Source organism: Arvicola amphibius, chromosome 9, assembly GCF_903992535.2.
Source record: "Arvicola amphibius chromosome 9, mArvAmp1.2, whole genome shotgun sequence".
Taxonomy (NCBI): Eukaryota; Metazoa; Chordata; class Mammalia; order Rodentia; family Cricetidae; genus Arvicola; species Arvicola amphibius.
This window is the reverse complement of record NC_052055.2, coordinates 31885585-31912289: the sequence shown is the minus strand read 5'-3', so window position 1 is coordinate 31912289 and position 26705 is coordinate 31885585. Positions and strand designations below refer to the sequence as shown.

Here is a 26705-nt window from a genome sequence, read left to right as displayed (position 1 = left end):
CAAGAGCATGGGAGATCTTTAATTTTCTGGTATCTTTTTCAATTTCTTTCTTCAAAAACTTAAAAGTTCTTGCAAATAGGTCTTTCACTTTTTTGGTTAGTGTTACCCCAAGATATTTTATGTTATTTGTGGCTATTGTGAAAGGTGATGTTTCTCTAATTTCCTTCTCAGCTTCTTTATCATGTGTATATAGGAGGACTACTGATTTTTTTGAGTTGATCTTGTATTGTATCCTGCTACATCACTGAAAGTATTTATCAGCTGTAGGAGGTCTCTGGTAGAGTTTTGGGGTTCATATATATATATATATATATATATATATATATATTCTGCAAATAACAAAAGTTTGACTTCTTCTTTTCCAATTTGAATCCCTTTGATCTCCCTTTGTTGTCTTACTGCTATGACCAGAACTTCAAGAACTATGTTGAAGAGATATGGAGAGAGTGGACAGCCTTGTCTTGTTCCTGATTTTAGTGGAATCATTTGAGTTTTTTTCCATTTAATTTGATGCTGGCTGTTAGCTTGCTGTATATTGCTTTTATTATATTTAGATATGTCTTTATCATGAAGGGGTGTTGGATTTTGTCAAATGCTTTTTCAGCATCTAATAAAATGATCATATGGTTTTTTCTTTCAGTTTATTTATATGATGAATTACATTGATAGATTTTCATATGTTGAACCAGCCTGGCATCTCTGGGGTGAAGCTAAGTTGATCATGGAGAATGATTTTTTTTGATGGTGTTTCTGGATATGGTTTGCCAGTATTTTATTGAATATTTTTGCATCCATTTCATGAGTGAGATTGGTCTGTAAATATCTTTCTTGGTTGAGTCTTTGTGTGGTATCAGGGTAACTGTAGCCTCATAAAAAGAGTTTGGCACTGTTCCTTCTGTTTCTATTATGTGGAACACTTTGAGGAGTATAGGTATTAGCTCTTTTTTGAAGTTTTGGTAGAATTCTGCACTAAAACCATATGGTCCTGGGGTTTTTTTTTGGTTGGGCGGTTTTTGATGACAGCTTCTATTTCCTTGCAGTTAATAGGTATATTTAAATTGTTCACCTGGTCTTGATTTGATTTTGGTATATGGTATCCATCTAGAAAATTGTCCATTTCTTTTACCTTTTCCAATATTGTGTAGTACAGGCTTTTGTAGTATGACCTAATGATTCTCTGAATTTCCTCAGTGTTTGTTATTATGCCCCCTTTTTGTTTCTGATTTTGTTAATTTGGATGTTCTCTCTCTGCCTTTTGATTAGTTTGCATAAGGATTTGTCTATCTTGTTGATTTTTCTCAAAGAACCAGCTCTTTGTTTCATTGGTTATTTATATTGTTTTCTTTGTTTCTATTTTGTTGAATAGCCCTCAATTTGATTAGTTCCTGTCTTCTACTCCTCCTGGGTGAGTCTGCTTATTTTTGTTCTAGATTTTTCAGATGTGCTGTTAAGTCACCAATGTGAGCTTTCTCCATTTTCTTTATGTGGGCACTTAGTGCTATGAACTTTCCTCTTAGCACTGCTTTTATAGTGTCCCATAGGTTTGGATACATTGTGCCTTCATTTTCATTGAATTCAAGGAAGTCTTTAATTTCTTTCTTTATTTCTTCTTTGACCTAGGGTGGTTCAGTAGTGCACTGTTCAATTTTTATGAGTTTGTAGGCTTTCTGAGAATAATATTGTTGTTAAATTCTAACTTTAATCCATGGTGATCTGATAAGACACAGGGGGTTACTCCATTTTTGTATCTGTGGAGGCTTGCTTTGTTACTGAGTATGTAGTCAGTTTTAGAGAAGGTTTCATGAGGTGCTGAGAAAAAGGTATATTTTTTTGTGTTTGAGTGGAATGTTCTCTAGATGTCTGTTAAGTCTTGATTCACGACATTATTTCTCTGTTAAGTTTCTGTCTGGTTGACCTGTTCATTAGTGAGAGTGAAGTATTGAAGTCTCCTACTATTAGTGTCTGGGGTTTAATGTGTGATTTAAGTTTTAGTAAAGTTTTTTTTTTACATATGTAGATGCTCTTGTATTGGGGCATAGATGTTCAGGATTGAGACTACATCTTGATAGATTGTTCCTCTTATGAGTATAACATGTCCTTTTCCATCTCTTCTGATTGATTTTAGTTTGAAATCTCTTTTGTTAGATATTAGGATATTATACCTGCTTGTTTTTTAGGTCCATTTGATTGGAAAACCTTTTCCCAACCCTTTACTCTGAGGTAGTATCTGTCTTTGAGGTTGAGGTGTGTTTCTTATATACAACAGAAGGCTGGATCCTGTTTTCGTGTCCATTCTCTTAGCCTGTGTCATATGTGTGTGTATATATGTGTGTATATATATATATATATATTATGTATACAATATTCTGTCTGTGTGTATGCCTGCAGGCCAGAAGAGGACACTAGACCCCATTACAGATGGTTGTGAGCCACCATGTGGTTGCTGGGAATTGAATTCAGGACCTTTGGAAGAACAGGCCATGCTCTTAACCTCTGAGCCATCTCTCCAGCCCGCCTGTGTCTTTTTATAGGTGAATTGAGTTCACTGATATTAAGAGATATTAGTGACTAGTGGTTGTTAATTCCAGTTATTTTTCGGTAGTAGGATTTGTGTGTTTCCCTTCTTTGAGTTATGCTGGTGAAAGGTTTTCAGTTGCCTGTGTTATTGTGGGTGCAATTAGCTTCCTTGATTTGGGATTTTCCTTCTAGTACTTTCTGTAGGGCTGGGTTTGTGGATAGGTATTGTTTAAACCTGTTTTTGTCTTGGAGTATCTTGTTTTCTCCATCGACGGTGATTGAAAGTTTTGCTGGATATAGTAGTCTGGGCTTGCATCCGTGGTCCCTTGGTGTCTACAGCACATCTGATCAGGACCTTCTGGCTTTCTGGTTTCCATTGAGAAGTGGGGTGTAATTCTGATAGGTCTGCCTTCATACATTACTTAACAGTTCCTTTGCAGCTCTCAATATTCTTTCTTTATTCTGTATGTTTTTTGTTTTGATTATTATATGGTGAGGGGACTTTTCTGTTGTTGTTTTTGCTTTTTGATCCAGTCTACTTGGCATTCTGTCAGCTTCTTATACCTTCATAGGGATATCCTTCTTTAGGTTGGAGAAGTTTTCTTCTGTGCTTTTGTTGAATATATTTTCTTTGCCTTTGAGCTGAACATCTTCTTCTTCTATCCCTCTTATTCTTAGGTTTGGTCTTTTCATGGTATCCCAGAATTTGTTGGATATAATCTTTTCTTTGACCAATGAGTCTATTTCCTCTATAATATCTTCAGCACCTGAGATTCTTTTTTTATCTCTTGTATTCTGTTGGTTATACTTGTTTCTGTAGTTCCTGTTTGTTACCCAGACTCTTCCATATCCAGAATTCCCTCGGTTTGTGTTTTCTTTTCTTTTAACCTCTATTTGAGTATCCTAAGCTTTGTAGGTTGAATCACTTCCCGTCCTCCATGTAGAAGGGGTATCTGCATAAATGTTTGAATTCTGAGGAAGTGGCCACACCACACATAGCTATTTTGTGGACTTTTAAGGTCATGGTCTGAGTTAGGGATATGGTTTTCTGTGCATATAACCAGGTGTCACAGAACTTTCCTGGAATTTTTCTCCTAGAGAGTATCACCTCTTGGTCAGACCTCCAGTCCCCAGCGCTGGGACATGTTCTGGGCTGTCTTCCATTGTTTATGCTTTGGATAATTTCTTCATGTCTAGCAGGCTAGATCTTTCCAACATCCTCCTCCTCATTATTCTATGTGTTCTTGACGCTTTTTAAAAAACATCTATAATTTAGAATAGCACATAGAATTTACCAAAACTTTGTTGTCCCTCTTTTAATTAAGGTTCATTGAATTTATGTAGATTTGGAGAATTGTTCCTTCTTCTTTTCCTCAAGCATAAAATACCTCTTTATTCATTTGACTGCTTTACTAACTTTTCTGTAAAAAATTAAAATAGGTTACATGGATGTCTTACACACATTTATTACATTTATTCATAAATAATTTCTGTGCTGCATTGCACTTATAAATCTGTATTCTGAAATACCTCTCCTTATCACTATCTTCAATTAATACATAGAAATATCACCAATAAGGTGAGCTTTTAACCTGCAATCTTTTTTTTGCATCTGTTGCTTTTAACTTTATGGAGAAGATTGTTTTAATTTTTTAAACCCCTCTTCCTGTGCTTTCTTCCCAGTTCAATTCTCAAGAAAACTGAGAACCTGTCTTTCTTCCTCATCTCCCCTTCTCAACTGTGTGTAGCTGACAGGCAGGGGAGACTCACATGTCCGTTAGAAGAATCAGCTGATAAATCAGGGAACATGTGGCTTCTGGCAGCTTCCTCTTCCCCACTGGCCATAGACCTAAGTCTAACACTTTCTGTGCAAGTTTATGTGCTCTCCCAAGTTTGCTCTGACTCCGGTTCTTCAGGGATCATTTTTTAGGCAACCCCTCGTCTTCAGATAGGTGAATCCAGAAGACCAAACAAAACCCAATACTTGAGCAAGAATGAAAAAAGTAAATTCTGTGTTCCAACAGCTCATAAAGAAAACCAGCCACAAGGATGTGGAAAGACACATGAGTAAATGGGATTGCGGTGGGCACAAAATGCTACCACAGACTGGGACGGGAGTTAATTTATGAGTAACAGATAGAAAACAAAGATCCGCCGATACATCATCATGTCGACAGAAGCAATAGAAACAGTAGCTTAGACGCCCCACATAGTGACTCAGAACAGGAAGCACAGCAACGCATAGTGTATCTGTGCCACATTCTGAGGCAGCTTCTCAGTTATGGGCCTCTACAAGTGAAGACAGCCTTCTAGGCTTTAAATAAATGGCCTTACACCCTCCCCCATTAATGTTTTATGATGAAAGATTTTGCTGTGATTAAAGATTTAATGAAGTTATGACAAAGACAGGTCTGATCTTCATTCCTGGAGTCTCCTTTGCCTAGGAGCCAAGGGAAGAGGCTGCTTCTCAGCAGCTGTCAGAACTGAGCATGCTCCAAATGCCAACGCCCCTGGGGAAGACACCCTTGCTCCCAAGCCCCAGCATCAGCCAACAGGAGGATATCTTTTGAAAGCGTCTGATGCTAGTTTGGTGATGTGTGTACCAGAGATAGTGACACTGTGCCTCCGCCTCCCTCCCTGGAGAAGCCCAATGTGCTTGGGAAGAGTGCTTTGTGACACCCCCTGGCCTCTGGACAGTGTCTGCTTCTGTGTGTGTATGAACCCTAGACACATTCCCTCAGTTCCCAGGGAACAGAGGACAGGCGTGATGAATGGCACCTACCAACCATGAATGTAAACCATTTTGAGCTCAGTCTGGAGTCTCAGCCATCACCCCAGCGGTCCTCTCCCTACCGTCCGTCCTCTCCCCTACCCTCTTTCTAGGTCCTCTCCCTACCTTCCTCTCCCCTGTACTGGTCTCCCAGAAGTGTCAGGGCACTGAGGCAAACTCCTACAGCCCTCTCTATTCCTTTGGCTTGGCTTTCCAGATAGCCATCCTAGCCCTGCCTCCTGCTTGGGGACACACCAGAGAAGTCAGATGTCTCTTAGAAGGTTTTGATTCCACACGGAGCCAGAGATGACCCCAAGAGCAGCTCTTTGTCCCTGTATCTCTCTCCCTTACTTCCAAGACAAGCGATCTATCCTCTTTCCTCAAGGCTATCACAGCTGCCCTGTGACTCTGCTCTTGCAGTGTCATGGCCACCCCTTTTAGATCAGCCAGCAAGCATCGATTTCCTGTCATGTACTTACCGTGACACCTGGTATTTGGGAAGGTGGGCTAGTTCTAGGCAAGCATTCAGCTGTAATGGAAACAGAACTGTAGTGATCAACACCGGTGAAGCATGGGTTGTTGGTACTTCTTAAGTATTGCAGCCATGTAGCTAGTAAGTTCACGGGGAGGAGGCAGTGGGGGTGGGCACATCGCTGCTATAGGAGGTGCCTGGTTTTCCAGCTCCTTCCGGCCCCAGCTCTGCCATTCACAGCCTGCAGTTTGGTTCTCATCTCTGAATGGTAGCTGAGCTTCAAAGTCTCCTCATTCCAAGGAGGAGAGAAGGGGAACCAGGAGGCCACAGGCAAGAAGACGACTCCTCCTTCTTCTCCTCCTCCTCCAGGCTCTGTCACTTGGGGTCTGAGAAGCCTGTGGGTTGGGATGCTGCCATTGGTAGTGTCCCTTGCTACAAGGAGCCTTTGGAAGTTGAGAACTCTACTTCCTACCCTGCAGGAAGCAAAGGGAGGGGAGGCTTCAAGTGCCCCAGCTCTAAAGAGGAATAATTTGGAGTCCCAGAGAATGAAGCTTACAGAGAAGTCAGCACAAACACATGGGGCCCAGTTCTTCACATCCCAACACCCAGCCCTTTGCTCAGTCTCAAGACTTCCTCATTTGGATACAACCTTTATTTAGTGACCCTGTATGCCATATGTATAGATGGTCTTACAGGCCAGTTGCTCGCCACTTGCTAAGGCTTGGAGAATTGAGTTACTTTCCAAGCTCGTTTGGTTTGTAAAGGGTTTGACAAAGTTCTAAGCACATGCCCAGAGGCCTTGGCGTTATTATAAACCACATCTCTGCACATCTTCAGATAGTGGGAAGTTCCAGGATCCGAAGGATACAGGAAGAAAGGGCCAGTTGCTTCTCTTTGCTGTTGGAGGGTTCTGAACTTCCCTCTGTCTCTCCACACAGCACCCGACAGTGCCACCTGCTCCTCGACGTCTTCAATTCCACAGAGCACGAGCTGACAGTCTGTGCCAGGAACAACTCTGAGCTCGTCTTGCATGCCAGTGAGTGCCAGCGGTAAGTGTCCTGCAGAGGCAGAGTAAGGCCAGGACCCAGGTGGGCAGAGCTTGGTAATGCTGGGATGGTGTAGAGCCCCTCCTTACTCTCTTCTAGGCCTCCCCCTACATCAAGAGGCCATGCCTTCTAGTTCCATGGGTAGATGGAATGGTATTTTTATTTTTCAGTAGAAAGATGTATGAGGCCCCAGGTTCAGCAACATTAAATAAGCAGGCCTGTGTCTTAGATCTAGACACCCCCCCCCCATGTTTGCTCTAGATCTGTTTACATATTCCTGGCTCTGTCTTATTTTAAAGAGAGAACTCCCCTCACCCCGTCCCCAGTGGCTGACACTGTCTTATTAGTCAGCAGGGAAATGCAAATGCGGATGTCACAGGGAGAAGCTGCTGCACATTCATCAGAACAGGGGGTTGGAAAAGACATGGCGGGAGCCCTGGGGAGGAGACAAAGTGCCTGGAACCCCAGCCACTGGGGACAAAGTTACAACACTTTCTTTTAATGCCCTTGGCCCTGCTGTTCCAACATTAGTTATTTAAAAAAAATATTCAGGGTGTGGGGCAGAGGAGATGGCTCAGTTCTCTCTCTTAGTTAGGGTTTCTATTGCTGTGAAGAGACACTATGTAAACTATATAAACTATATAAACGCTTATAAAGGAAAACATTTAATTGGGCCTGGCTTGCAGTTTCAGAGGTTTGGTCCATTGTCTTTGAGGCAGCATGCAGGCAGATATGGTGCTGGATAAAGAACTGAGAGTTCTATGTCTTGATCCCGTAGGCAGCAGAAGCAACTGTGTGCCACACTTGGATGTAGCTTAAGCATAGGAGGCCTCAAAGCTTGCCCCCCACAGTGACACACTTCCTCCAACAGGGCCATACCCACTCCAACAAAGCCACACCTCCTAACAGTGCTGCTCCCTATGGGAGCCATTTTCTTTCAAACCACACAGCATGTGTGAGGACTGGGGCTCAGATGTCCAGAACTTATGTAAAACCTGGGTGAGTTTAACAGCCCGCCTGTAATTCTAGTATGCAGGAAGTAGAGCCTGACCCCTCTACACTCCTGCTGAGCTACCTCGTCTGGCAGCTGATAATATGGACTTCAGGTTCGGCAAGAGGCTTGGCCTCAATATGTAAGATGCAGACTGATTGAAGAAAGCACCAGACATTAACCTTGAGCCGCCGCCCCCACGTGTGTGCACCCACACGCATGTGGACATGCATGCATACTTGCCACATGCATACATATGCAAAGCGATAGCTACCCAAATAAGTTAAGGGGCTTGAAAGCTGGCTCAGTGGGTAAAGTTGGCCGTGTTTTCTACAAGGGGAGGTGCACCCTGGACAAAGGCATAGAATGCTCAAGAGTTTGATGGGGCATGAAAGCAGCCTCATTCATGGGGCCTGTTGTGTGATGGCGCCGTTCTTATGAAGCTCTAGAGCGAATAAAAGCAGTCTCCAGTTAGGAGAGTCTCAACGTGGGTTTCCCCTGGTGAGGTCAGGACCGGGCTTGACCCAGAAGGGAGGAAGGTAATTTTCTGTGTGCTAAAATGAACTCAGTGGGGGTGTGGGTTACACGAACATCTACATCCTTTAAAACACAGCGTAGAGTCACCTGAGGTTAGAGTGTGTCAACTGTGCATCAGAAGAATGCGTGGAAACCAGCCCTGGTTAAAAGTAAACATGCAAAGGAGCCTGGGCTTGGGGCGTGACCCCAGCAGCAGTCTGCCGTGCATGGCAAATCACTGGAGTTAATGGACGCTCTGAGGCCAGCGGGGTTGATAGTGATGAACCAAACTGAAGTTCTGCTCACTTCAGGCTTTGTATTTGAAAAAAAAATCTCAAAAGGAAATGTTAGGATAAGTAAGCTATGGAAAGAACAATTAAGTAACACCCCATCCTTCTCTTCCTCCTCAAGGCGACTCTTTGAAGGTGGTAGTGCCATTCATGTCTGTATTTCTCGACTCTTATTGTGTATACGTGTATCCCCACAACCAAGAATCATTTCGAGAATTTATTTTTAAATCCTATAAGTATTCGCCTGTCATGTATGTCCCTTTGGAACTTAAATAAGCATTGTACTTTGCAGCTAAATATAAGCCCAGTCCTTTCATTTTGACTGCTATTAATATTTCATTGTGTAAATATGCCACCATCTTCATTTCTATGCTAATTCCTCACTGTGCAGTGGCTTCTGGCAATTCATATTTAATGTGATTGTTAATGGCATGTATGAATGCACGTTAGGCCCTGAAGCCCCCTCGAAGGGCAGTTTGGGTTACAGTTTGGAGGCTGGAGACCCAAGGCTTGGGGGGCCATTGCTGACCTTCCGTGAGAGGAGCCTGAGTGTTCCTGGGATCACCTTGTCCTCCCTCGGATGGGACTTGCCACCTGGCTGTGCCGGGGCCTCTACACTCTTCCGGCCTATGTTGAGCAAATGCCCTTTCTCCAGCTTCCAGGGAGGAAGGAGGCTGAACATTTCTGAAAGCGTGGGTGCTGCCTACTTCAGTCCCCCTCAATTGTGTAGTGAAACATATGCCATCTGTCCTGTCTCTTGGTCTTAATGTCGGTTTTCATGTTGCCCATGATCTGAGAGAAGATAAATCTGGTCTTTTTGTGACACCAGTATGAAACAATTTTAAGAAATTATAAATCGCTAAGCGTGTCCTGTGGCGAAGATGTGAATCATTCTTGGCAACGCGGGCGATGTGATATTAATGACTCGAGTCATAGATAATTGCAGTTTGGTTTTATGCTTCGGGCTTCTTCTTCATGTAGCTTTTTGCCTAAGTTCTCATCTCTGAGTGTTAACTCATACTTTGTTTTATTCATTCACAAAAAAACAAGTATTGACACTTTGAGAAGAGACTGTGTGGTGAGCCCTACACCACTCCATGAATGGCAAGACAATAAGTTATGACCCACACTGAGCTGGGGAGAACAAATGGAGGATGGTGGTGTGTCTACGAAGCCAGGGTCCCTTCATGTGCTCCAAGGAGGAGCTGTGTCTTTAAATCATTTTTCTCTTCTCCTATTTTACCATAAGAGACTAACAGAAGCTCAGCTGTACCTTGCTTAGATGTTGCATTCCTTACTCTTGTTACTGGAACCAAATACCTGGTGAGAAACTATTTAAGGGAGGAAGACCTCTTTTGGCTCACAGTTTGAAGGTGTACAGTTCATCATGATGTGGAAAGCAGGGGTGGCAGGAGCTTGAGACAGCTGATTGTATATGCTTCATGGTCAGGAAGCAGACAAGAAATGAGGCTAGCTCCAAAACCTCAAGGCCTTCCCACAATGACCCACTTGCTCCAGTGAGGCATTAGCACCTGGCAGTTCCATAACCTTCTACAACAGAGAGGGACTGAACGTTCACACACATGAGCCTATGGGAGACATTTCATATTCAAATCCCAGTAAATGTTTTCCTCAGCCAGGTACCCTATCTTGCTACTCACAAGCTGTACCTCCATGGCAGGGCCATGTTCTTCACCACCTCACACCCAGTGGGTCTTACGTGTCTACTCTGTGTCCACTCACCTGAGGCTCCTTCAGAACAGTGTTGCATGATGCCTCTGTCATTGCTGCTCTGGTGTCTGAGAAGACTGTGGCTTTCACTCTTGCTCTCTCCTTGTCTCCCCTGTCCCTACAATAGCTGCCTTTGGGAGTTCATTGGTGGCCAAGTTAGTCTCTTTTGGGTGGCACACCTAGAACCCTGCTAGTGTAGGCCGGCCCTCAGACCCAAAGCTGCCTTCACCATTGTATGTATTTGTTAAGTAGCTGCCTGCTCTTAATGCCCATTTTCCATCTTAGTACCTGGTGGGGTACTCTCATGGCACCACAGCAGATTTAGCTTGAGTCTCTTGGTTCTAGATGCTGGAAGCTGGGCATCCAAGCACCAGCTTGTCCAGTATCTGATGAGGGCCATATTCTCGTCTGAACACAGCTTCTCCCTGTGCTTCATGAGACAGTCTTTCTTGACCCCTTTAAAAACAGTCCACCAGTCTTACTTAGGAGATTTCTCTCTCCTCTCAAGACATCCTCACCTCCCAAAGTCTCCACTTGCTAATTTCGTCACTTTGGGGGCAAGGTGAAGAGATCAATCTATGAGTTTGGGAGGGTGTGCACATTTAGTTCATAGCAGAATATGTCAGATGAGCAGATGTTAGTGAGGACCAGAGGGCAGGGGTCGAGGGGGACAGCCCAGGCTGGAGAGCCAACATGATGTAGAAGTGCGTGTGCCACACATTCCGATGCAGAGAAAAATGTGAAATACTTGTTCATAAACTGAGGGTGTGAGTGTTGGAAATTCAGAAATGCCCCTCTCATCTCTGCTGCTTAGAGAGCTCTTCTTAACCTGACCATGAAAGGAGGTCATTGTGGCAAGTGGTTGGACAGAGTATTGTCCCACCTTCCTAGTCTCCTCTTTGGACATCAGCGACTCGTCTCTGAGCCTGTGAGTCTCAGTGACTGCCTGTTGCCTTCATTCTGCAGTGAAGGGCTGCCATGTAATTTGACTTTTGCCCAAGGTGATTTATGCTGCTGGGTCGCTGTTCTTGTTCCCAGACTCCGTGCTGTGGTCACTACATTGCTATTGCAGTCTCCAGGACTGTGTTAATGTCTGTCTTCATTCCTACCGTGGCATCATCCTAGATTCCACTCCACATTTACTTTTCAATTTCATGTTCAAACCCCCCAAAATGTTTGTCTTGGCCAAATACCCCATCTTGTTGCTCACAGTCTCTACCCCCCACATGCTGAGGTTCTTTAGTCCGTGTAGTAGTTCATCAGATGGGGCTTTTCCCTGTGGGTAGGGGTCAGATCTTGTCTAGAGTGTCAGGACATTGACTGGGTCTAGCCTCATCTACTGACCTGTGGTATGAGATGCACATAGTAGCTCAAGCTGCCACCCATAACACTGGGCACCCCTCCCCACTCAGCTTCAAAAGATACCCAAAGACAAGAGAAGGAGCTCCCAATGAAAAATTTATATCATCTTTAAAAAAAATATAACATTGCCATCAGCAAATATGCTATAAAATTGAGATATGGTAATTATTGTGTTTTTTGTTTAATTATAAGACCATTAAAATTAAATTTCACAAGAACCTTCTTTAATGTATAAATATCTTTATAATGTATGATAATAGATATTACCTCATTACATGCTTCAAGATACAGGCCTTTGCCCACCCTCCCTCTGTCCTCAGTCTTGCTAGTGTTCCCACATAGATTATAGGCTCTTCAGAGTCCCATAGGCTGTTACAGCTTGGGTACCTGGATCTTCTCCATGCAGATACTGACATTGTAACCTCTGGGCAGCTCTGCCTCCTGGGGCTACACTGGGGTGTCAGAGTGCTGTTTACCTCAGCCTAGAACTGCCCAGATCTCCTATATCTGCCCCCACCCTTTACTCTCTTTCTTATTCCTTCACTCTTGGTCCTTAAAATGCTCCAAGAAAACCCATGAGCATCAAAGCAATACTTAATCGTGTGGTGCCCATTCTCCTGCAAGCTCTCGTTGAGTATTATCTAGAATATTTGACCTTTTTCTCGACCCCTTGGCCCTGTATTCCCTTCTGCAATATTTCTGAGTTACAGGAGAGGTGCTTTTTAGTTTCTACATTCTTAGTTTTTCAATTTGAAAGAAGAATGGGAGATTTTTCCAGAGAGGAAGTTTCTAGAAATAAGAGAGGACAGTGTGTACCAGCTTCTTTGTGCTGATGCATAGTGAGAGGCTGTTTTCCATCTTGAGTCTTTCAAAGGGCCCAGCTTGGGCCCCTGCCCACCATCCCCTCTGTCACCCTAGGCTGTTGTCCTTACAGCTAGCCGCTGATGGTTTTGCTGATGGGAACCCAGATCCCCCTGGAGACAGTGGGGACCCCTAAGCTCAGGGATGGAAATGTCAGAGTTCAGCCCCTACAAGCCATGGAATTAGGAGGCTGGTGCCTTGGGAAACATAGCTATTTGCTGACTTGGGTGACAGGGGCAATAGTTTTCTTTTTCCCCAAGCAGAGAACAATGCAATGGCATGATTGGAGTTCCATACACTGCAGACCTTTGCAACCCAGATGTCCTGGCTCAGATATTCTCCTTCTGGGCTCTTTTTCTCTGTGTTTCTTGTGTGGCTTCTTCCATGGGACTGTGCCTGAAGTCTCCGTTCCACACGTGGAGATGAGAAGGAGGGTTATATGTAGATGCTCATGTCTTCTCAGCTGCTTACAACTGTGCTGAGCAAGTGTTGCCTGGGCCTGGACTGCGTCATGCATTTCAGCCTGGTCCTATCATATGTAACTTCATCACTTGGGGTAGTAAGCCACCCTGCTTTGTTGAGGTCCCAAGGATAGTTTCACAAAATATCCATGGCAATCTATGTCTCCTCTCCCTCCCTCCCCCCATTGTTTTAGATAATGAAGCTAATCCTTGTCACCCACCCAGCAACTCACCCACCCTATGTTATCCGTGGCAGGGGCTCAGTGAGTGGGGACTGATGTGGTCAATTTTCAGAATCCCCTTCACTAGGCTGCCACAGCAGCCTGCAGCCCAAGCCCACCATGGTTGGTAAAGGCCTATTGGAAGATCCATTTCCCTTCTGTGGAGACCATAGGATCAAGCTTTTGCTTAAATCAGTAGATGCTTTTAGGGACTCATCTGCCAGACCTCTTCCTGCTTCCTTTTATTGGGACTGAAAATTCTTTCCTCACCTACTGGGAATGAGAAACCAGTTTCTTTACCAAAAGAAATGTCAAGTCTAGAACTGAGAGCGAGTCAACAGGCCATGATGAATTGTCCAGGCATGGTAGGAACGGTACAGAGTGACGCTCCAAACAAGGGTTGGTGTCTTAGTTAGGCTTGTGAAGAGACACCATGACCACAGCAATTCTTATAAGAAAACATTTAATGGGATGGCTCGCTTATAGTGCCAGAGGTCCAGTCCATTATCATCATGGCAGGAAGCATGGTGGTGGGGAGGGAGCATGGCATCCTGCAAGATGTGGTTCTGGGGTAGAGGTCTACATCTTGACTCAGAGGCAACAGGAAGTTAACTGACTGTCACGCCTAGTGAAGGTTGAGAAAGGAGACCTCAAAGGCTGCCCCCACGGTGACACACTTCCTCCAACGAGGCCACACCCCTTAATAGTGCCACTCCCTTTGGGGGCCATATTCTTTCAAACCACCACAGTTGATGAAGACAGAAAAACATGGGAAGGATCTTGTCTGAGGACGAGGCCCATGTGAGCCATGCGCCTGCAGGAATCACACACAGACATAGCATCCCCAGGCAGTCAAGGGAGGACCCATATTCCAGCCCCTCCTTCTAGGGACACTGTCCATTCTCTAGATGGCTCCTACAGGGGCTTGGACCAGGTGTGGCTGGCAACTGTGGATCTAGCTCAGTTCTGCTTAATTCTGGTCCTTCTCAAGGGTCTTTCCTCCTCTCTGACTCCCAGACCCTTATTCTTGTTCCTGTCTGATGTGCAAAGCCAAACCAAACTTGGCAGGAGTTCTTCAAGGGGCACATGTGGCATTTTACCTGCAGATAACTTAGCAAAAAGGGAATGTAGCCCTGGTGTGGCATTATCTTTGTTACTTATGTTCTGGGCTCATCCTGGGAATGTCCAAGCCTACTGTTCCTGGAGCCACAGTATTCCAGTAGGTCTGGAAGGCAGGTTCTCTCCCTAGGGATTGGAATCTGACTGCTTGCTCAGCCCTGACCTGACTGGGATCTCTCAAGTGAAGCCCACCCTCACCTCTGGACTATCAGATGTCTCTGCCTGATGGTTAGGAATGTCCTTTTTCTTGGGGAAGAAAGTACTCCCCCAACCAACTAGGGATGTGGATGGCAGGTCAAGCTTTTCTGGTTCTTAGCTATGACCTTATCTATCCTTCTGCCTTTCTGCTGTTCAGCTCCTCAACATCCAGAGGGCCATAATAGTGTACCTGCCTCAGTTCCAGATATTTTCCTGCAAGGGCCAAAATAAAAGGAGGTTGCTGATCACCACACAGCATTGACATATGGGCCACCATCATGTATTCTAACCCTCAAAAGCTTTATCATGGAGGTGGAACTGTAGCTCAGTTGGTAGAGTGCTTCCACAGCAAGCATGGTGCTCTGGGTTGGATCCCTGATATACCATGAACCAGGAGTGGTAGTAGACACTTGGAATCCCAACACTCAGAAGGTAGAGGTAGGTAGAAGTTCATGGCTATTTTTAGCCCCATATTGAATCTGAGGCCAGTCTGAGATATAGGAGGCCCTGTCTCACAAGGAAAATCAAAGCCACAAGAACAAAACCATCTTCCTCATGGAGGCTTCAGATGTGTGCACAAGGTATGTACACAATGGTTCATCCCGTCTTTAACCTCTGTGTGCTGCTCCCCTGTTTCTGCGAGGAGCTCAGTGCTTTTTGTCATTTCTGTTCCACTCATTTCCCTACATCCTGTTTGATCTGTGAACATTTTTGTATTTAATCATAGCCTGAGTGGGTGCAGTGTCATGCTTTCAAACGAATATTTCCTCATTATCATTGAATACATTGTCACTTGAGATTTTCAGCTGTCTCAATGTGGTGTTTTTATGACATTTCTTTAAATCAAAATTCAAGAAACGGACATCTCTCAACTCCATTTGTAACCTGCATGTTTCCTATTTGTCTCTTTTGAGTTTTCCATAGAGGAGGCCAATCCCATGGCTGGGAGCTTTGCCAGCTGTGGCCCTTATTCCTTGGGTATTCCTTTTTTCTTTGTTCCACCCTAAGGGGATAGCAGCTCCCAGCTCCGTCAGATTCAGTGATCTTTTCATAGGTCCTATATGATTGCTGGAAGGTGTCAGCACCCTGGCCATGTCTGCTTCTGTTTCTGCCTCACATAGCTTTCTTCCGTACGATATTAGTAGCTCCTGGGCTGAGGCATAGCCCAGCCTATGGTGTGTGCTCACACAGGTTGTGTCCTGAGTAGGCTACACGGCCAGCAGCATCCCCACTATCATCTTGTTCTGTTGCCGTGTCTGGGCGTGTGGGGCTTGGAGGAAAGGGCACTTTTGTTCACACGGATGCATTTTTTGGTTTGCAGCAGGCAGCCTATGTATTCTGCAGACCAGGGACACCCTCTGAGAGTGGGATCTGCATGCTCACAGGTGTCATAAGCTCCTGTCAAGTTCGGGCAAAGCCATTAGAATGCAGTGTGCTATGCAGCACAGTTCCTGGTGTGGAGTTGTGGGCTCACCCCACTTTTGAGCTACATGGGTGGCGGTGGCATGTAGACCTGGGCATCTTTTTTTTTTTCATCATGCTGAATGCCCTTCAGACCAGAAATGGATCTCAAATCCTACAGTCTACTGGAGAGGGAAGAAAGGGAGGACGGATGCAGATGGAATCTTACAATTGGAATGGGCTGAACCTGCACTTGCTAGTACTAGTTGGGAGCTTGCCTGTGTCCACCGGCAGAAGCCAGCCTCTGCCTGATTCTCTGGGGAACTCGTCTCCTGGGAGACACGCTGGGGTTAGTCAGCAGACTGTTTATGGCCCCCCAAAAATCGCTGCGTGTGTCCTTGGCTGGTGGCTTACACAACATTTTTCACATAATGAAAGAAATACTTCACAGTTGCAAACTGGCTGGGAAGTTGGCTAACAAGGCAGCGTCACAGAGCAAAGTGCCTTGCCTGTTGGGACTGTTGGTGACAGAACCAGAGCAAAATGAGGCTGACATAATGGAGTCATTTACTTTGTGTTAGTTCTGGAAGTCTCCAAGAAGTGGCATTAACTCAGAAGACCTATTAGCCACCGGAACCCGTCCAAGACAGAAGCAGTGAAGCCAGCCACGTACAAGGTGAGATTATTTTGGCTTCCAGAACTTGGTGCTCAGTGCCTGCCAGCATGGGAGCAGACCCGCTCCACAACTTTCTGTACTGGCCTCTTGCTGATTCCTTGGTACTTGGTACATCCACATTTATAGCTTGTTAGTGTTATCGGAAGCCTTCAGATGCATCCTGCGTCTTCCATGATCCTTTTTACAACACCCCTGTCGACTCCTGAGGAAACTGAGTCTCAGTGAGATGAAGTGTGGGTCCCATTGGCACCGCAGGTCTGTGTTTAATCTACTGATTCACTCCTGCAGAGAGTCCTGTTGAGCTTGTGCACTTGTGAATCAGGGTCCCACCAGGAGCCAGGCCCTGTGCTAGGCACTAGGTATATAGGTATTGAGAATATAATGGATCTGAGTCGGTCATACCCACCAATGAGCCTGGGAACTACCGTCACCAGGAAAGGGGCCCATGTGCTAAGTGGGAGGTCACTTACTAGACACCTCTCTGCCTTCCTGAGCCGAGTGGCTGAGCAGTAGAGAAGGCCTCAGGCCAACCTGGGCCTAGTACCAAGTACTGAGAACCAAGGAGTCAGCAAGTGGCCGGTATGGAAATCTATGGGGTGGGCCTGCCCCAGAGCTGGCAGGCACTGAGAACATCAAGCTCGAAGCCAAAATAAGCTCGCCTCGCACGTGGCTGGCTTCACTGCTTCTGTCTTGGGCAGGTTCCAGTGGCTAATAGGTCTTCTGAGTTAAAGCAACTTCTTGGAGACTTCCGGAACTAACACAAATGAAATGTCTTTACTCTGCCAGTAGCTGTATTGGGCATGTGCTGTGCACATGTGTTCAGGGGTAGGCAAGTGTACTTATACACACCACACGTGCACATACACACTGAAGTGTCCCTCTTCCTGGCTCATGGTTTGTGCCAGTGCAGCACTGCTGCTGATATAATCTCTGTTTAAGAACTCACAGAAGGAGCGATGAGCTCAGAGCTCCCAAGCACTGACTGCGGTCCTCTGCCCCCTGTGCACACTGTGCTCCGACCTCCTGAATACCTGTGCTACCTGTGAAGTGTGGGGATGCAGCACACACCTTGCGGGGCTGATGGGGTAGGTGTTCCGCATCTGACACAGAGCCTGTTTAGAGTTTGAGAGCTCATCCATGAGCAGTGGTTACTTCCTGCGTTGGGTCTGTCTTAGAGCATTCCCCCGTGTTGGCAATTCTGAAGAAGAGAAAGGGAACCCTAGCCAATGAGGTTTAGTTGTGTCTGCTCGAAGCCTAGGTGACTGGATATCCGTGTTATTTAGCAATTGTCTGCTGAGTCCTGCTGTTCTCCTGGCCTTGTCCTGCTGGATTTCAGGGCTACTTGAATTCCAAGGAAGACCAATGTTTGTGTGTATACCCTACCCTGGATATGCCTGCATTTGGGGCTAGTTAGGGAGCAGCAGACTCATCTTGAGAAGATGAGCAGGCAGCCGTGTGGCAGAGGCAGTGGATGTCTTGGGTATCACATTTAAACAGCGCATACACAGGCACCGTTGTATGTGTATAAAAGGCAAAGCCCATGTGCACATCGTTCACCTCTTTCCCTGCACTGTTTCTAGTTAGTGTTCCATAGCGAAGGAGAAGAATGAAGAAGCAATGCTGTGTGGTGCAGTGTGGTACTGTAGTGTTGGGGGCGGGTGTTCTTTCTCCCCGGAGTTCCCTACTCAGACCCACCTTCTGGCCCTTTAGGGGCCTTCAAATTCTCACTTCCTTGTGACATGTGTTCTTGTGGCACCTTACCTGGGCCTCCTGCAGAGGTCATACGGGATTTTTCAGTGTTAGGAGTATTCATGTCTTCTTGAGAGCTGCCTTTGGCAGGAGCCCATTGTCCTCATCTTGACTTAGGCCTCTGACTATCCTTATACTTTTGATAGGGATCCCGTGTTCCGCATCTCTGCTGGTGCCTTAGCCCGGTGCCCAGTACAGTAGGAAGGGAGTGGAATGGAAAGGAACACCAGTCTGTATCATTAATTCAGGGAAGGGCGTTTTGGAGGAACAGATAGCTCAGGGGCCTCATTGACATACAGCGACAGTGGTTTCTCATGTGGTTCCATGTCCATTACACTTGGCTTCTGTTGTGTTTTGATTTCATTCTTTGCCCATGCTCCTTGTGAGACAGGCAAGCTCTAAAGCAGAGGAAGATGGGAAAGAGGAGGGCCATGTGGGTTCCTGAGCAAGCTGCCTAGAGTGGTTTCTGAAACAACCAGGTTCGTCAACTGTTTAAAACAAGTCAGGATCAAAGGTGGCTACTCTGAACAAAGGGACCCTGAATGGTAGGGGCACTCATGCCTTCTACCTTGTCTCTTATAGCCTGGCCTCCAGAGTTAACTTTTCTGCCTTCTTTAAAGGATGCGTGTTCTTTCCTTTCCCATGTCTCTCCGTGTACTCTTCTCCAGGGTGCTTGCTTTCTGTTGGGAGACTTTCATAGAGCGATTATTGTATACTAGGTAGTGTGTCACATGTAGAGCTGTGAAAATCACACACTGGTTGTAACATATGAACATGCACACTGCTGCTTGGTGGGGAAACAGGATGCTTGATACTTAATGAGATTTTTATTGAGCACATAGACTCCTCTGGTCATAGCTAGTACAGAAAAACAGCCCAGTCTGCTCTCAAGAAGGTAGTATCACAAAACCAGAAATGGACTGACATTTTAGACACCCAACCTATGCTAGGCCTGCTCTCCCTGCCACCCAGAAAGACAGGCTGAGAAAGTAAAAGGCAAACAGCCATGCACAATAGGCTGTTCTTCAAGAGCCATTGCTGGCTGGGTCCTCCACCCCCGACATCCTTCACCATTGTGGAAACAAATGTGTCTAATGGAAACAGAGGACAGGCCTCATTGGGAAGGTAAAGGGGGCTCGCGTATCTGGGTGACATCCCTCTTCCTGTCAGACTGAGGTGTTAGGGCACTAGAGGCACCCCGTGCTTCCCACTATGATGCTCCAGAAACCTGGCCAGCTAGCATTTAATGTAGACCATGTGGCATCTAGTCTCTTTTCTGTGGTTATGAGACATGGCAATGCCTGTGTCCAGCTACCCTCCAGGACTGTGGTTCTTAACCTGTGGATAGCTCAATCAGTTATCCTGCATATCAGGTATTTACATTACAATTCAATAACAGTAGCAAAATTACAATTATGAAGTAGCAACAAAATAATTTTATAGTTGGGGTCACCACAACATGGAGGACTGTATTAAAGGGTCACAGCATTAGGAAGGCTGAGAACCACTGTTCTAGGAGAGGTGATCAAGTCAGGTTCCTTCTTTATGTCCCTGAGTCCTCACCTCTGAGCAGCGGCTGGGAGGAGGTATTTGACACTCTTGGCCAGAATGCTCTTCTTGACTGTGTGGAAGCATTCACTGTAGAATGGGGGCATTCCTTCAAAGCTAACAGGTCCCAGGGCTCTCCCCCTTCCAAAGCACATGGCAGTGTACGCTGCACAGGCTCCAAGGCATCAGCCTGCTTTGCTTCTTGGCTGTGCAACAGCGATTATACTAAAGGATATTATTTTATCTCCAATTAGCCATCATCCCTTGCAAGCCTCTTCCCCATGCAGTGCACAGCTTGCTCTCTGTGACTAAAAGGTAATTGTGTTCTTTGTGTTCGCGCTCAGTGTTTGGGAGGCCTCTGGAGCAGGGAAGCAGGGTTCAAGGCTGATGAATGCTAATGGCCAGTCTGACGGGGGAGAGGTTAGTGAACTGTGTCAGGTGTGGGCTCCTGAGGACCAGGGGTGAAGCCTTTGCCTTACAAACCTTTCTTTGTTCTTGGTCCAGCTCTTTCTGCTCCATGGAATCTCAGGGCAACTTGTCAGCTACAGTGCTACAGCTCTGTGCCCTGATTCCTTCTACCCTACCTGAGAGAGGCATGCAGGTGGAGTCTGTGCAGAGGGTGCCAGTGGGGTGGCTGGAAGCCATGGAACTAACTGCTAAGTCCTTGGGATCTGCCTGAACAAAGACAAGTTTTCAAGGGCTCTGAATGTGGGGAGCTAATGCCTCTGAGAGGAGAACCCGGCCATTAATGCACATTCTAGAATGTTCATAGGTTGTGACTATTCTCCCTATTGAACAATCATGTCTGAACATGCATGACACTGAAGATAGGATCTCAGGTCTGCCCCTGAAGGAGCCATGTTTTTCTCCTGGTAGCTAGAAGTAGACCCCGGGCTAGAGGATTAGCACAGGCCAGGCTAACAGAGGGTTGCAGCTGCTGGGATGATGTAGAGTTGACACAGCCAGGGAGCCAGGGACAGCTTGGCACGTCCCCTGCCCTGCGGAGTCTGTGTCAGCATTTTCCATGGGACAAATGAACTACAGTTTGGTTCATCTTTGCACAGCAATCCCTTTCCTGCCTGCACTGACTGATCTCAAGAGCATGCATTAATGACTGGGCTCAGAGGCCCTTGATACAGATGTTTAGTATTTTAAGGAAAATTAAAAATGTAGCCTAGATCAAAAAATGCTTCTCCTCAAGTTTACTGAGTGCACCGGGTTATACAGTTGTGCCACATTCTGGCTTGATTTCATTTCTTAAGAAAAAGTCCATACGTCCTTTTGCAGATTCAGTTATGCACATTTTTAGCAAGTTTCTCAAATGTGCCCCTGATGTTCACTAAACTAAGGGAGCCCACAATCACAGGGAATCTGAGATGTTTCTACATGAGGGTCACCTCAGCCCCTTTCCTTTCAATGCTCCACATTAATGCCCAGTCTCTGTGTGGATAAACACACCTTCACTCACCACAAGGCCACCAAGATACATCCAGACCATAACCTTGAAGGCTTGGTGCTAGAGACCAATTCCCTCCTGGGACTCAGTCCTCATGAAAATATTTGAAACCTCAGATCAAGTCCTGGACACTGGGATGCTTGTCTTCACATTATTTCTAACACACAAACACCCAAACTGTCTGACAATGGGGCATGATTAGTAAATTGTGATACATTTGTATAGTTGACTGTGAGACACCTTTCAAGAAATTGTGCTTTTAAAGAATTGGTAACATTGAGCCGTATGTCCTGAATTCTGGGCATTGTAGCAGACCTGTTTTACCACTGCCTCAGTCCCCTCACTCCCCAAAAGTAGGTGTCACACGCATTCCCACAGAGCAGTGGTTTGCAACCTGTGGGTCATGACCCCTTTGGGGGGGGGGTCACATATTAGGTATTTACCTTATGATTTATAGCAGTAGCAAAATTATGCAGCATGAATAATAAAAATCCAGAGACAGATATTGGGGTTCAAACTGAAAACCAGAAAAGCAAAGCAGCCAAGCCACTAGAGAAGTCTTACCTCTACCAAGGCTGGGTGAGCACAGACAGCCTCTCTCTCCTCTTATTTTATATTCCCTCTAGTGCTGGGATTAAAGGTATATGACTCCCTAGTACTGGGATTAAAGGTGTGAGCCACCACCACCTGGATTTGATTCTGCATTGATTTTGTGTAGCCCAAGGTGGCCTTGAACTCACAAAGATCAGTCTGCCTCTGTCTCCCAAATCCTGGGATTAAGGTGTGTGCCACCACTGCCTGACCTGTAGTGAATTAGCTTTGCCCTTCTGATATTCAGGCAAACTTCATTTATTAAAACATAAATAAAATGTCACCATAAAATTACAGTTATGAAGTAACAACAAAAATAATTTTTGTGGCTGGGGGTCACCACAGCGCAGGGAATTGTATTAAAGGCCCACAGCATTAGGAAGGCTGACAGCCATTGCTGCAGAGACTGATGGATCTGCAGCTTGTTTCCGAGAATCAGGCTCACAGGGGAGCACCCATGTCAAGATCCTGCCTCAGCCTCACCTTTGAACATAAATGTTCACAGCTTAATACATGGAATAGGCAGTATACAAAATGGCATTTGGAATAAGATACCAGCTTCATAAAAATGAGCTAACATGAATAACGGATGTGCCTATGCATGTGACTGGACATATGTAAAACTGCAGCCATGGGGGCGGGGTTCCATGGATTAATGTTTCTTTTGGTGTTTGATTTTCTTTTGTGTGTACCACACCGAAGGCTTTATGACTTGACACAGATACAACTTGCGTTGTGTTACCAGGCTGTGTTTAATTTCCAATGCTCCACCACGGTCCTTTATCTACCGTGATGGTCTGGTGTGTTTGGTTTGCTGGCTTTGTCTGTGATAGATTTGAACCTGATGCTTGCCCATTTCAACTTGGTTTTCACCACCCACCAAGGGCTCGTTCAGTGTTGTCTGGGCTCCAGGGGCACCCATTGGGCAGCTAGTCCTCTGCTTGGGTCCTTTGGATGTGAGGGTTGCAGAATTCTCATTGTGGGCCCTGGAGTGAAGCCAGACCTGTGGAGAGAAACTTGCCGGAGGGAGATGCTGCTTACCCCCGTGCTGGCCATCCTGTTCATGGGTCTTCACTCACTCACGTCTGCTCAGTGCTCAGCCCTCCTCAGCTCTCCATAGCAAGGTTAAGGGTGTCTGTAACCAGCTCCATAGGACAGGATCGTGTCTGGGGTCCCTCTTGTCATTGGCATTACTCTGGCTCTTACTTTTTTGAGGTAAGATTTCATAGTGTACCTCAGGCTGGCCTAGAACTCTGGGAGTCTCCTATCTCAGCCTCCCAGTGCTGAAGTTACACTATCGGCTGTCTGTCCACAACCTGCATCATCTGGTGAGTGCTCTGCCTCGCTTCTCTCTGCTCCTGGTTCCTGCCAGACCAGGGCACCTCTGCTTCTGCTCTTCTGCTTAACATTACTCCTAAGTTTAGTGCCCCTGATGCGTGGTGCTGTCATAGGCTGTCCTCTGGAACTGGCCCCGTTGCTTCATTTTGTTTCTGAGACCTCCTGGGTCCTAGTAGTCTTTGTGAAGTAGGTCTCCTGTTGACCCCCACCTCTGACTGACTCCAGAGTTTGTCTTCTCTCTGAAACACACCTCATCTGTTTGCGTGCATTTATCTGAAGACAGGAATAACTCCCATGCTAGAGCATTGAAGGTGGCGTGCTGTCCACTGGAGAAATCTTTAGAAACTACCTCTCGAAGCTCAGCATTAGCTCTTGTACTCCCCCCGCCAGAACAGTCTCTTTCCCCAGGCTATCTCTGTCCTGGGAAGCCTCAAAGACAGTCGCTTCCATGTGTCCTTGATCATGGCAACTTCTACACCATGCTGTTTCCATGGCAACTTTCACAGCCCAGGCCGGTCCAAGTTTCTATAGACAAAGGCAGTTGTTGCTGTTGGGACTAATCAGAGCTAAGCTATTTTTAGCTCCCATGAGGAAAATCTTCGGAGTATCACAGAATAAGCTGCATCTTTGGAGCATAAACGTATACTGTGTTTGCCCTCCTCTTTCCAAAGCTGTGGTTAACTTCAGAAGGCCTCTCGTCTACCCACCTGTGCATCCTCTCACCTTCAGGCCCTGGAGCCCCACACAGCCACTTAGAAGAGCTGTTGGGCCTTTCTCCAGTCATTCCTCCTGAGCTGGCTCAAGCCACTTTCTTTCAGGTTTGGCAGAGGAGGACAGAAGATGGGTGGATCCACAGTGAGACTATGCAGAGACAGGGACTGGTCTAATGCCAAGGCCACCAAAAGGATTATGTCCATGAATGAAGTTTCTAGAGATTTGGCCAGCCCATTTTCCCCCAGTTTGTTAGATGTTAGGGTCACCATGGTACCCCAGGGTTCTGCTCCTGACCTGTGCCTGTTAGCCAAGGTTAGCTGGGCACAGAAGGGCTTGAATGATATCTAAAATTCCATCCTAAAGATGATTATAGATTGAGAGTTCTGTCTGTTTTCTTTTTTGTTGTTCTTATGGCCTTGGGGAGCAGAATGCCCTGTCCTAAATCAGATCAGCCATTTCACATTAGGGTATGGCAAAGCCCCCTCACCCAGAACATGCTCCCTGCTCACCAGCCCCTCAGCCCCACCTGACACACACTGTTCACACAGCGTAATGGAGTACCATCTGCCAGCTGTACCTCTGTGAATGTCAGCACTAGCCCCTCAACTCTTATAGGAGATGTTAGTCATTTCATACTTCTGGCCACATCTTGGTCCAGATTACTCAGTGCCTTGTCCATACCACCTTCCCCTTCAAAGCCCAGTTTCAGTTCCTAGCCACTGAACTCAGCCCTCTCTCTCAGCTGGCTCTCTTCCTCAACACATGTCACAAACATTAGAACAGGGCCACCTGAGGTCACACAGTTCTTTGTCCACAGTAAGGACCCGTCTTAATCTTAGACAATTTCCATGATATCCTCATTGTGCCCGGACTTACAGGAAGGATGGAGAAGATGTAAATGGGTCAGCAATAGGTCCCTAGGTTGAGGAGACCCTGCAGAAAGTGATAGAGACAGGCATTTGAGCAACAGTGTCCCGTACATGTGTGCACCAGGCAAGGCCCATCTGTCTGGAGGTCCTGTCTCACTCTCTGTATTCAGCAGCTTCCTTAATCCACAAAGATGGAAACAGTGAGAGAGGAAGGTCTTGTTTGTGTCCCACAACTGCTCTGAGTTCATGTATGAGCAGCTGTCTTCCTCTGTCTAGAAGTCACTGTATTCTAGTCATCATCCACTATCCCCAGCTCTTCTGCTCTTTCTGCTTCCTCTTCTATTATGATCCCTGAGCCTCGGGAAGAGTTGGGTGCGGTAGAGATGCCCCATTTAGGATTGAGTGTTCTGCAGTCTCATATTCTCTACCCTTTGGCCAGTTGTGGGTCTGTGCTAATCGCCATTTGCTGCAAATAGAAGCTTCTCTGATGAGGGTTGAGGGATGCAGTAATCGGTGGGTATAACCACAAGTCATTAGGAGTCAGTTTTGTAGAGTGGGCTAATAATAGAAAGCATCAGCGAGGGCTGTTGTGACAGCCAATTAGAGAACAAAGGTGTTAGACATGTGTAGGGTGTGTCATGCAGGAAGTGCTTAGTGCTCTTCTGTCCTGACAGCCGCCAGCATCCTCAGATGATTCCTGAGTTCATCACAGGACCCCAGGTCTAACCCCTGCTGTGCTACTTTTCCTTGTTGCTTCTCATTCTTAAATACAAGCACCCAGACTCCCCGTCACAGCACTTTTCTGTCCTCATGTTCTGTTTGCTGGACTCCTTGTGCCCAGGCTTCCTTTGTCTGGCCCCCTTGCTGAGACTTTGTTCCCAGCTGCAGCAGAGAGCCACTGTTAGCAGTAATCAAGGCCTAATCAATCCCGTGTGACCTCACAATCTCAGGACCGCTTAGTTGCATTCATACCTTGTTCTTCCAGAAGAATCCAGAAATTAGCCTTGGCCCTCTGGTTAGGGAACCAGGTTCTGACGATGATTTTGAGACTTATTTAATGTCTCAATTGAGTTGGGTCACTTACGCTGTGAACCTAATTCTTCCTTAGTCGTAATAAGTGGAAGCACAGCTTCCCAAGATCATTGTGAGGACGAAAGAAGAGACTGGGTGTAAACGCCACTTACAGAATGACAGGTACACACTAGCACTGCCTGCTGTCAACCCATTCTAAAGGCGACATGGGTCAGGACATTAGCCACAGAGAGCTGAAAGCAAAGAGCCAACCATTACAAGGCTTGACTGTGTTAATAGTCTAGAGGAAGCTGAGTAGCTCACATTCTTGAGCTCAAAGAAATAGTTCACTTTCTTCCTTACTGCCTGGGAGGGGGCGAGAAAAAAGAAAGACAGACAGACAAAGGATCAAAGAGTTTATTTCTTACTGAAATTCTTGCTCCAGTAAACTTGGTGGGGAGGTAGTTGAAAGACCCAGTTTGGGTGCAGAATCCCCCTCCTAACTGGAGCTGGTAGATCTGGATGGTGAGGTGCTCACTTGCCACGAGGCTAGGACAGTTTTATGCATTTTGGTTGCTCTTATCATTGAATCTAAAAGCGTCCCTTGAAGGCACACATATTGAGGGCTTGGTCTCAGCTGGTGGACTTCTAGAGATGATTGCATCATGGGTACCAACTTTATTAGTGTATTATGCTTTGATGAGTTCAGCTCAATGCTATTAAAGGCAGAGGAAGTAGGTTAGTGGATGCATTCCCTACAGGGGCGCATCTTACCTTTGGCCCTTACTGCCACTTTT

General features: G+C 46.0%; 1 protein-coding gene across 2 annotated transcripts in view; it reads left to right on the top strand.

Annotated features, from left to right (window-relative positions):
* Window positions 1-26705, top strand: part of Trappc9 (trafficking protein particle complex subunit 9) — a 437687-nt gene that overhangs the window by 287263 nt on the left and 123719 nt on the right. For both annotated transcript variants that reach the window (XM_038342309.1, XM_038342308.1), the window contains one exon: window positions 6698-6808. In XM_038342309.1, coding sequence (XP_038198237.1) covers window positions 6698-6808 — 111 coding nt within the window. The remainder of the gene's footprint in view (window positions 1-6697; window positions 6809-26705) is intronic.